A 12,443-nucleotide genomic window follows, 5' to 3' on the forward strand; every position below is an offset into this window, starting at 1 on the left:
TGGCACAGATCTCTCAGGCTGTATGAGTAAAATTGGCCAAAAACATTATCAAATTTAGCTTCAGATGATTTTGTACAAGTCAACTTAGAAATATCTTAGGACTCAGCTATCTTAGTTACATGTGGCAATGAAACTGAGAAGGAAAAATGTTTCTAAAAAGAAGTTTTCCCCACCTCAAAGGCAGTCCTCAGTAGCCTAACTGTGCATTTCCATATCTTAACAGGTGCTGGTTGCCCTCAATTTGCTTGTGCCAAGCAAAGAAATATAACAAAAAAATCAACAGCCAGTTTCCAGCATGTCACACTTACATGTCTGATGGCAATAAATTAAGTTGCCTGACTTTTATGAGATCCTTTTAAGGAACTTTTCAAAGTACATCTCTCTGTTATTAAGAGATTTGTAATAGTATCCAATTTAATCAGCAAAAGACACCCAAGTCAATTGAAATGAACATTTCAGTTTACCTAATACTGAACCATTTATGTTTCAGAGTATTCATCACTTTCAGCACTGCCATCCTTTCACCCAAGCCTAAACATAAGCTCCTCATTGTTCAAGTATATTACAATAACTGAAGACTGAAATTCCAGTTATTTTTATTGCAAAGACAGGGAAAGAGAGAGGGACTCCTATATCTTCCTGTATTTTCCCACTTGAAATTCTCCTTATTCCTGGGATTTTTATGCAGGAGATACAACCAATACCTCTCACTGACTGAGATGTCCATATCTGTATCACAGTCTTGTAAAAAGCTGACTTACTAAAAAAAGGGGAAGAAAATGTACTTAGGGTTAACTGCTGGCAGAAGAAGAACTTGTGATTATAGGTGAAAACATATCTTTTAGACTTTGTAAGCAGAAGTCAGACAAGATGAAAAAGTCTTCTAGCATTGAATAAAAAAAGTAATAAATAACTGATGGCTTTCAGGAAAATCTGAAGGCCTTTTTTTCCTTGATGCAGCCTGGGATGCATCTCCCATGTAGATTGATTTTTCGGACATAGATATTCCTGTCACCTTATACTGTACACAACAGACTTCTGTTCAATACAGCAAGCTGACCAGAGAGGAGATGGTCTTTTAATACAGCAGCTTACTTTTGTATTCTGCTGCAGTTAACTTCATTAACATTCCTGAAGGGCACAGAATGTGTCAGTGCCTCCCATTCACAGCACTGGCTGGAAAAGCTCCTTTGCGGTCTGCACAGCAACAGAAGCAAGTTTCTGCCTGAGGACTGGCAAAGAAATTCTGGTTTCCAAGGGGGTGTGAGCTCCTCCATCCACAGGGGAAAAGACCTTTCACTTCTTAGTTTTAATACATCTGGCTCTACCAGATGAATGCAACTTCAAAAGGGGGAAAAGACCAGAAAACGTGCTCTATTTCTAGGCTAATAACCTGCAGGTGTAAAGGGATGCAATTTATACTTTAAAAAAACATTGCCATTCCCCAAACCTCCCCATATCACATTTTTTGCTTATCCTTTTGGGAATGTTTAACCAGAGCTGGACATTCCTTATAGGATTTTACATCTTCATGACTGAAATAAATGGAATTCTTCCATGTTGTATGGAGTGACAAAAAATTAACCAACCTTTCTACTAACACCTTTTTAAGCATTCTTTGGAGCATTCCATATACAACACATTTACTAAATCTGAAAGCAGAATTATTTCATGCCTCACAACTTAATAAACAATTACAAATGAGCAGAACCATTTTACAAATGCAAACAAAGAGAGTCACAGCTGCAGTGTTTACAGCTGTAGAGAATCTGTATGTAGGAAGACACTTTAAAAAGTAAAAGCTTAAGTGCCCAAACAAGAACTATTTTCAGAAGCACTTATTCTAGTATTTGGAATAATCATAGAATCATAGAATTGCTCAGGCTGGAAAAGACCTTCAAGATCATCGAGTCCAACCCCATCCTAACCCTACTGCCCTATTCCTGATAAGCCATCACTAAACCATCTCCCCAAGCACCACATCCAGACAATTTTTAAGCACATTCAGGGGTGAAGGCTCAACCACCTCCCTGGGGACACTTTTCAGTGCTTAACAACCCTTTCTGTAAATAAGTTTCTAATGATACCCATCCTAAATCTCCCCTGAGATAATAATACTGCTATTATTGGGTGTTTCTTACTGCTAATCAAAAAGATTTGAGGTAGAATAAACTTCACAGGATTTAGGTGCCTAGTTTAATGTAAATTAATTAGATGCATGATTAAACAATACTGGAAATTAGGCTGATATAGGCAGAATCTAGGCTGCCCATCCTTAATTTACTCCTTAAGGAAAGAACCCTGCTAAAATGCAGATTAGAAGATACTCACTCTTATCCTAACATACCTGGGACATGGAGGGAAAGAATTAATCTGTTATTTTGCCTTTTGGTTAATATACAATATACTAACCAGGGCAGTTTATAGTAAATGAAGAATACAGTGCAATAAATTATTGTTGAAAAATATGGATTACAGTAATTTAAAACCACTAAAAATACTAGGAAGTTAAAAGAAGTTCTTTTAATAGATCACTTTTTTCTTTAGACGTGTGGATGAAGATTGGGCAGGTATCAAAAGATCATTGCAGGAAAAGAAATTAAAACATCTTCAATTTTTGTCCTACAGGTGATTCAGGGGATGTTAATTTCTTCACCAAAATCAGTGAAAAACTTTTTATCACAAGAGTACATTAGTATGTAAGCAGATTACCTTTGCCTGTAACAAAATATGACTATTCTCCAGGTGAAAAAGGCATTAAATAATCCATCCCACAGTGGCACAAAGGATTAGAAAATGTATTCCCTGGAATGCACTATGTATTTCAGTAGATGTGAAAAAGACTGATTTTTCCCTGAATTAAAATCTTTGTTTTCTTTTATCCCTTCCTCCCCCCACTCCCCTCAGTAACCTTAAAACCTCAGTATTACCCTAGGCTGTATTTACCAGGTCATAAGAACATCCTTTCTTTATTACATTCTTTATCAGCAGCCTGAATATATGCATTATTTTCTCAGAGAGTATATAAAAGTTCTGCATCAGGCAAACCAAAGGCTAATCTCCCCTTTCCATGGTTGGTTTACATCGAATTGTAAAGCTCATTCTACCAAAGACAGAAAGAAAACATTTTATAATCTACTTACACAAAACAGTGAGACAACCATAAAAATAGGGAAAAAAAAAAAATTCTACTACCTTCTGTTACTTTTACTTGGACTGTATTATGTACAGCTTCTTCCTGTGTGCTAAGTATTAATAGAACAATTTCTTTACACATCAACAGATCAGAAATAAGCCCACAAGTAATTTTTCCACAGAAAGGAATATCCACTATTAGACAAGATGATAATAATCTATGAAATACATTCTGTTTCTTCAATCGTATCTGGAAATGAAAAAGCCTAATTTGCACTACAGTATAAAATATTTAATATGTTTTCTTTATTCACTTGACTTCATTTTGATTGTCTACATTGTCTGTAAAATTTTGCAAGACTTCAAAAAGAACTTATGAAGCTGCATGCATTATCTGACTCCTGCAAACATTTCTCTCTAAAAGTAGATTATAAACTTCCTACAGGCATTCAACTTCTGTTTCAAACAGCAAAAGTGTTCCAAGTGTCATAGCTTTAACAGGGTTTTAGATCTGTAAAAGAAAAGTGAATCTGGGTGGATAAGGAAGTGGATATTTGGAGGGAAACACAAAAAGGGGTATCTGGCTTTCAAATGAAGTTTTTATTACAGCAGCTAGAAACCCAAACTGCTATATAATAAAATGCAGTCATTGCTGCTGTGGGTCTTCTTTGGAACTGAATGCTCTTTGTATAAAAACCAACTCAGAAACTCAGCAGCAGTAGATGCATTTGAGTCTTCTGTCCATGAGTATGTAATCTGTGGCTTGAAAGTTGGATAAGGCAAATGATGTAATGCTAGCATAACACACGTTTGTTCCATCTAACTCCACTATTCTCTATTTTCTTCCACTATTTTCTGTCTTTTCTCCACTATTATCTTTGGCAGGGGGCACTGGACTAGATGATCTTTCGAGGTCCCTTCCAACCCCTAACTTTCTATGATTCTATGATTTTAACACCTGTGTACATACCATTTTCCTCTGTTATTCCTAAAAATTGCCAATTAAAAATTGTCAATTCTTTTCAACTAAAAGATGTGATGTTATAAACTTCTTAGTATGATAACCCACTACAAAATATAAGCAGACAATGTCTATCTTGGTTATTTATCATGACTAGTACACACCTCCTAACAGTAACAACTGAAAAAAATCACTGAATTTGGTTTCTTTTGGAGTACTCTGAATAATCAAGAGCTAGAAAGATAGGCTAAGTTAACACATTATGACAATTTCGAATCTTCTGGACAGAAAACTGCATGGGCAAGGCATGGGCAAAAGAAATTTGAAAAAATTACACATGGATGCAGAAAAACCTTATTTTCTCTAGACCTAGGATCTTGTCAAATCTGTCCTTTAGACATGAAGACCTATTAAGGATCAGCTGTGTTGCATTATCTAAAGGAAAGCCTCCAATATTTAACACTACACTAAAAGATTAGGTGATTTAAATTTTCACTACATTTGTCCTTTCACTAATTAAGGAACAACTTTCCTAAGGTCAGAGTTATCAGGATGCCTTTGTCTTGCTGGGCCAGCAGGATTTCACCAGTCAGGAGCTCCAGCCTTTAGGTCAGCACCATGCACTGCTGCAGAGTTTTTGAGATCTGCAAGACACCTTTTTCAGGTTATTATATTTTCTCCCACGAGAAACGTGGGGCTTTCACAGGAAGGTCAGAGGAAGAAAGAGGAACTTTGTGCTGGATCAGCTTGCTCTAGCAGAAAGTTAAGGCTATTTCCCCTCCTGCTTTTTGTCTTGTCTGCTCTAATTAGACCAGAAGATCTTCAGGAAAGGGAATATATTTTACATGTGCTTATATAGTGTTTCCAGCAAGGGCCTCATTTTAGCTGAGAACGTTTATATGACAAAAATTAGCTAGCAGAGAATCTATGACTTTCAGAGTTGCTTTACCCACTGGAGACTTTTATAGATCTGAATTTATGGAGGGTTGTGGCTTTCTAGTCTTATACTCAGATGCTTCATTTCAAAAGACACTGTATGTCTGCTGCTCCTCACTCTGCTACACTGAATCATGCACACCAGGAAAAGGTCACAGGGCTCAAATGTATATCTGGGGCTTGAAGATCTCAGAACTGCAATGCTATCAAACTATGCCTTGTTTTCTACTTACAGCCCAGGTAACTCTGTAATCTGCTGTATTTCAAGTGTTTGAAGATCTCACACAGGACTGCAGCATACTATCAGATGGTTACTACAAAGTTAAAAAAATTCTCCACTGCATATGTTTTTTTCCTAATTCTTTTCAATATTGGCTGAGTGGTTTCCTTCAAAGAGTTGTGGTCAACAGCCCAAGGTCCAAAAATGATGAGTGTCATTTCTCAAGGACTGGTACTGGGACTGGTGCTGTTTAAACATCTTTGTCAGTGGCATGAACAGTGGTATTGAGTGCAGCCTCAGCAAGCTGACAACATGAAGCTGTGTGGTACAGTTGACAAACTGGAGTGAAGTAAGGTACAGAGAGACCTTCACAGGCTTGAGAGGGGGGCCCATGCCAACCTCATGAAGTTCAACAAGGCCAAGTGCCTGGGCTGGGGCAACAAAAACAAGTTGGGTGGAGAATGAAATGAGATCAGCCCTGAGAAGAAGGACTTGGGGGTGTTGGTTGATGAGACACTCGATGTGAGCCAGCAATGAGAGCTGGGAGCCCAGAAAGCCAACCATACCCTGGGCTGTACCAAAAGAAGCATGGCCAGCAGGTCAAGGGAGGTGACCCTCCTCCTCTACTCCATTCTCATGATACCCCAGCCTGGAGTACTGTGTCCAGATCTGGAACCTGCAACGTAAGAAGAACATGGAGCTGTTGCAGCAAGTCCAGAGGAGGGCCATGAAGATGATCAGAGGGTTGGTGCACCTCTCTTTATGAAGAAAGGCTCAGAGACTTGGGGCTATTCCTCCTGGAAAAGAGAAGTCTCTGGGAAGACCTTATAGCAGCCTGAGGGGCCAACAGGAGAGCTGGGGAGGGGAAATAGCCTCAAGGTGAAATAGAACAGATTTACATTGGACATAAGAAATAATTTTTTAATTATGAGGGTGGTGAGACACTGGCTCAGGTGTTTCAGGAATGTTGTGGCTGCCCCCTCCCTACACATAGAAGTGTTCAAGGCCAGGCTGAATGGAGCTTTGAGCAACCTGGTCCAGTGGGAAGTGCCTGTGTCCATGCAAGGGGGGTTGGAATTACGGGATTTTCAAGGTCCTTCCCAACCCAAACCATTCTGTGATTCTATGATACTATGGCTCTGATTTATGGGGTTTAAGTGATGAAGAAAATCGCTATTATTAGCTCACCGATGCCCTCACGTGGTTAGAAAAAACACTTGATCTGAATGGAAAATACAAAACAAAGAGTAATGGTGAGAAGGTGTTGACATTCTTGCTGAGGTTCATGCTTTTATCTCAAATCAAGAACTGCAGTATTTCAGTCTTAACACCAGGAAAAGGCTGGATTTTTGGTAAGAAGTTATAAAATAAAATGTCACTTCGAAAAAAGAAAGAAAAATAAAAATTGTTAGTATACATTAAAGTAGATCCTGAGTAGTACCTATAAACAAGTTGGGAACACTTCAACTCTTCAATCAATTATTATTCCGATAAATACCCAACCTAAAAAATAAAATTCATCAGATGAACTTGCTTTAACCTAAACTTGCAAGTAAAAACTACAGCTTCAGAAAATCAAAAGCAAAAAAAAAAAAAGCATTAAAATAAACACATCACTTCACTTAAAGGGTAACTAATTGTAGAGTTGGGTGTGACTGGTTGAGTGGAATACAAATAGAAAAAAATGATACTGCTCAAAGAGGGGAGTAAGATGATCCTCACCCAAAGATGGCAGAGAATCAAACAACCAAAGATTTTTTTCTTTCAAAAAGGCATAAAGGGAAACCCTCTTCCATTTCTAAGAACCCATGTCTTTGAATACATAAATAACACCTTGTGCTCTGAGGATGGGATTCTGATCCAGACTGCCTTATTCCTTAGGTATCATACACTTGCTGCTTTTTTGGATCTGACATAGCCTCAAAGAGAAGTGGGGTATCCTTCACTGAGAGGTAAATGATTCTCCTGATACTCCACCAAGGCTCGTGGAAGTTTGTGTGATGTCTAATGAGCACAGGTTTAAGCAAAAAAAATATAAGAAAGAAAAAGAGACCCTCTTCAAACAAGCTAAGGTTTTAATAAGTTTGACGAATGGAATCCCATGAGTTATTTGAGGAGAAAACTATGTTTTCAAATGGTTTAGTCATTAATGAACCAATTCATGATTGGCTGCTTTAAAGGAAAATATAGACATTAATTTCACATAAATGAGAGCGTTTGCAAGACTCTCTTGATCTTTTTGTTATTAATGTTTTATTTACACAACAACTGTACACGTGGATCCCAAAAAACCCCGTGGAAAGCATCTGCATCATACTATGAAAACACAAAGACAGCCACACAACATTTCTTTTGTTCCCTAATAGTCCTATGAAGGAACAAAAGAAACAAGTACTTACGAGTCCTTCAAAAAAATCAGCTATAATTAAGTCATACAATGGTGAGGTAAAATTGCAAAGATTATTTTGCAAAGCCTGCAAGATAACCATGACACTTTTTTTTTTCATTTTTTGTGTAGTTTTTACCAGGCCATATTTTGTATACTGTATCACCCACATTCCTGATAATGTCCAGGCATTTCAGGATGATTTACTTTGAACCTCTGACTGTTGCAACTGTGTCCACCTCTCTCCATTCCAAGAGACTGAACTGTGTCAGGTGAAAGGAGTTTGTACACACATAAACATATCTATGTATGTGAATATATACATGCACAAAACTACATCTTTGCACTCCTCCCTGCCTCCACCTAATTTAATAAGATTTTGTTTCTTTTAACTTCAACAATAAATCTGTCATTTTTGTCATTATGACTTCTTCTAAAATCTACTTAGCTTCAACACAGGCTTTAACTGAAGTTTGCGTAGGATAGGAATACATTTAAAATATATTTCCAACGCTGGTCTTGGCATCCCATAATAGCCACTTAGTGTTTGCCCATGTCCTCATCAGATCCAAAGCTGATTGCAGAAGAAAGTCAAATTTGGAAACTACTACTGAGTGATGCTAAACTCAGAAAAATCCTAATTTTAGCAAAAAGTTCTTCCATCATGGATGACTTCAGCAGCAAAGACACATGAAAAAAAAAACAACTAAAAAACCCACCCTTCATTTTTTTAGCTACTGGTGATACACACATATAGACCACCCTTTTAAGTTACTGAATGAACCATATGTTCAGGCTGTGTAACTGTTCACAGGACACAGAAAAGCTTATGTGTTCTGTCATCCTTTTTGAGTGCTGCTAAGAGGCCGTGAAGGCAGACATGTAAATCTGAGAAAAATATTTATTGTGCTTCTTGTGCTTAAATCTATCAATACAAATCTCAGCTAAGCATGGTTCGACCATGCTCAGAGTTGACATTGGTTTTCTTAGGTGGCTGCATCCCTTTTGTATGCATTTTTTATGCATTTTACTTGAGCAAGTGCCCTGCCTTCCTTGTGTCATGCTGGAAAGCAATGATAATACTTACTGGTTCCAGATGCTGCAATAGTTCTATATTTAAATGTTTATGCGTATCTAAAAGGAAAGAGTTAGGGATGTATGAAGTAATTTTTTTTTTCACTTCTCCCTTTAGCTAGTAACAATGATTCATGCTTTGTGGAAACACTGCATCAGTAATTGTTAACTAGCTACAGCAGACACCAAAAGAACATGCCTCTAGCACTACTGGAAAAAGGAATCTCAGTTTCAAATAAAAATATCCATCTTTTTTGACAGAAAACTATTCTCTAAATCAGTTCCCTAAGGCAGAAATCTTGAAAGAAATCTTCCAAAACCTCAATCTATAGCCACCCCTATTCCAACATACATTTCATGCATGTCTCCTTTTAGCACCAAGACTTGAAACATATCCACAATATACCATATAATGCTTAGTTGCCCAACTTCAGGACTTTTCACAGCATCACAAAACTATGATGGTGGAATAAATCTAGAAAAATGCATAAATGAGAAAAAAAAATCTTTGTTTGCTTCTCACCCGTTGTTTGAAAAACCTTTTAATTATTTCAATCATAGAATCATGGAATGGTTTGGTTGGCAGGGACCTTAAAGATCACCTGGTTCCAACCCCCCTGCATGGGAAGGGACACCTCCCACCAGACCAGGTTGCTCCAAGCCCCATCCAAGCCCCATCTTGTTTCTGCAAGAAAAGTGGTTCCCAACCACCTAGACAGGCTTCTTGTTGGTCCATGAATACCACCATGAGGGGCTGATAAGGTTTGCTAAGTCTATAGTTGCTTTGTGGGATGCATCAATGGCAGCTTTGAGGGAAGGGAAAATTAGAGGTGAGTGGGGAATGAATTCTAGTGATAAGTCTAACACTGACAATTTTCTTAAGTGACCTTCTGCTACATGATGATTGCAAATGAGAGATTTAGTAAAAAAATTATAGATGCCTCATCAGACTCCAAGATAGTTCACATGAACACGAAACATCATACAAAAGAGTTATTTTCATACACGTCAGTGAACAGATCAACACATTGCTGCAAAACATCCACGGTTCTGTAAAAACAGCTATCAGGAAATCTTTATCTGCAGGCTTTTTAGAAAAGTATTTCTAGAACAAGAAGCACTGGAGGGCTTGGTATGCTTACCTTACACTGGGAATCTATGTGAGTTTGTTTTCAAGCTAACACAAGCCTTTCATTTCCAGAAATGAAACCATTGCTTTTACATCTAGGTCCATTGAAAAACTGAATTAGTAGGAAAGGTAAAGTCCTCATGTTCAAATAGTAAAGTATAAGGATTACACAGTAGCCACATATCTATTATCTTACTAAAGTTGTACCTAAAATAAAAGATTAAATTTATTGCTTATTGCTTTGTAATGCCTCCATAAGCAAAGCTTCTTAGCTTCTCTTTATCTTTCCATTTGAAGCAAAGTGTGTAAAGTAAAAAGAAAAGTTCGTGGTAATCACATAAATCTGAACTCAGATAAGAGGCTTTGTTCCAGCTCCTTAGCTCAAATCAAATAGTTTGCCATTTTGCATTTCATGCAAACCACTGACATAAGCTCTCTATGCTGCACTGAGGAAAGAAGATACTCTAGGAAGACTTCACTCTGTAATGTGCCTTCTAATTAGAAAGGCAGATTGTTTGGAGAGAGAAATTATGCAAGAGACCTTGAAAACTGCATTGTGTCTGTGGGAAAAATTCTTAGACTTTAAAAAAACCCAGCTACTTAGCATTATTAGCTAAAAGTTTTCTGATGTATACTTTCCAAACAGTATTCTCTAGTATTTAATTGATTATGATTGACAGTATAGTAATATTGTTTAATAAAATTCCATGTTATAAAAATAAAGTAAAAAGCAAGAATGAAAAACGACTATTAAAACAAATGAATGCTACATGTTCATCCTGGCTCTTTTAATTTCTACTGCTCAACTTCATCAGTAGGTGAAACTGGGCTGGTATAAACTGGCTATGTTCGACCATAAGATGGTGCTAGTGCTACTGCATCGGTAATAAAATGGGAAAGCAATAAGCAACCACACAAACCTACTGCTGGGTAAGAGTTTCCTTTAGCTACATTACTTTTATGAAAAGGATTTGTTAAGGTCCAGTAACACATCAGTTCTTGCACAAGCTTCTGTAACATCTTGTAGAAAGAGAGTTCAGAGAAGGAAAAGAAAGTGAAAGAACAGCCATCTTCACTCCTTGACAAACCACATTCACACGTGGTATAGCTGGATACCTTGTAAATAATAATATAGAGAGATCTAATTTAGAAAAAACTTACCCTGTTTTCCTGTTCTAGTATATTGTGACACTGGTAACAGAAATTCATGAAACAGAAATAAATGCAATGGCAGATAGAGACAGGATCTTCTCAGTCAAAAGTGGAGAAGTTCTCCTGAAGCACACTCGACTTTTTTGAAGTTATACCTTCTCTGATCACTAATTAAATTAAAGATGCAATCAAACAGTCTTAAAGTTTCCCCCTGTGTTGCAATGGGGATCATACATATTAGCCAGTATATTAATACTTCTGTATACCTACAGAACATACATGTATATGCTGCATATTCTCAACACCTACCTAAGTTTTCCACATGAAAACATGGCTATATGGTGACCGTCACCCAGGAAAATTTTCAGAATTAGCTAAAGAGGAACTCAAAGCCTCTTCCATCTACGTTTCAATTTTATTTTCTGAAGTTCAAACACAATAATTTTTTCCAAGCATTTGAGCTCTAGGAAAGTATACACTTTCCTTATAAATTAATTATTCAACATTTTGAAAGCTGCAGTTAAAATCGGCAGGAGATAAAGAAATAATTTACATTTAAATGTACGGGCGTTTGGCAAAAATAAAAACACTGCAAGACAAAGAGACTGTCAGTGGTCACGATTACAGGAGTCACAAATAAGCTTCCTAATAAAGCTGTTGTGCCTTTTTTTTCTTCAGTGCACACGTCTATTCAACTTTTCTTCCAGGCATATCTCTTCTTCTCACTGTTTTCCAACACAGTGCTCCCATGACCCCCCTCCCAGCTGAAAACTCATTTCCAATTCTTTTTACTCCAGGTTTTTCACTCCAGCTCTGTGAGCTCCTACCTGCACAGGACGACCATCTTCCTGGCCGATCATGTTCCTCCAGTCCTGCAGTGACCGCTGGAGGCTCTCCATCCCTGTCTCCCAAAGCCTCACACCACCTCCCATGTCCACAGTCACCAAACCTGCTTTGCCCACTGGTGCCAACAGGGCATCGCTGTCTGAGATCTTAGAAAGCCAAGATGTATATGGAGAGAGGAATTTTGAACTGAAAAAGAAGAATTAAGGGGATTTCTTCCTTCACGCTGCAATTATAAAGAGTGTTTCTGTAGGTAACGAAATGACAACCTCATTTCAGGAGAGACTATAACTAAGCCCTGCAGACCAAGTGTTCTACCTGAAACATTCTACCTACTGAAACTGAATATGATCAAAAGATACTTGTCAGTATAAAAAGCAGTATAAAATACAGCATAAAATACCAGGCTGAAAGGGAACGTGTTGCCTAATCCACCGCTAGACCTCATCTATTTTTAAAGAGTAAGTCTTAACAAAAAAATTTGAAGAAAAAATAATTTAAAGATGTGATACAGAAAAATATAAAACTATGGAGGAAGTAAGAGAGAATGTTACCTGGGCGCTGAGGAAAATACCTTTTGATCAACTTAAAGTAACACCTTTCTCTA

General features: G+C 37.5%; 1 protein-coding gene across 1 annotated transcript in view; it reads right to left on the reverse strand.

Annotated features, from left to right (window-relative positions):
• The window catches only part of VWA8 (von Willebrand factor A domain containing 8), a 177,130-nt gene that overhangs the window by 29,519 nt on the left and 135,168 nt on the right, over positions 1-12,443 (reverse strand). The window contains exon 37 of the mRNA XM_030469238.1: positions 11,821-12,025. Within this exon, the coding sequence (XP_030325098.1) occupies positions 11,821-12,025 (205 nt within the window). The remainder of the gene's footprint in view (positions 1-11,820; positions 12,026-12,443) is intronic.

The sequence above is a fragment of the Calypte anna genome, chromosome 1, assembly GCF_003957555.1.
Source record: "Calypte anna isolate BGI_N300 chromosome 1, bCalAnn1_v1.p, whole genome shotgun sequence".
NCBI classification, from domain to species: Eukaryota; Metazoa; Chordata; class Aves; order Apodiformes; family Trochilidae; genus Calypte; species Calypte anna.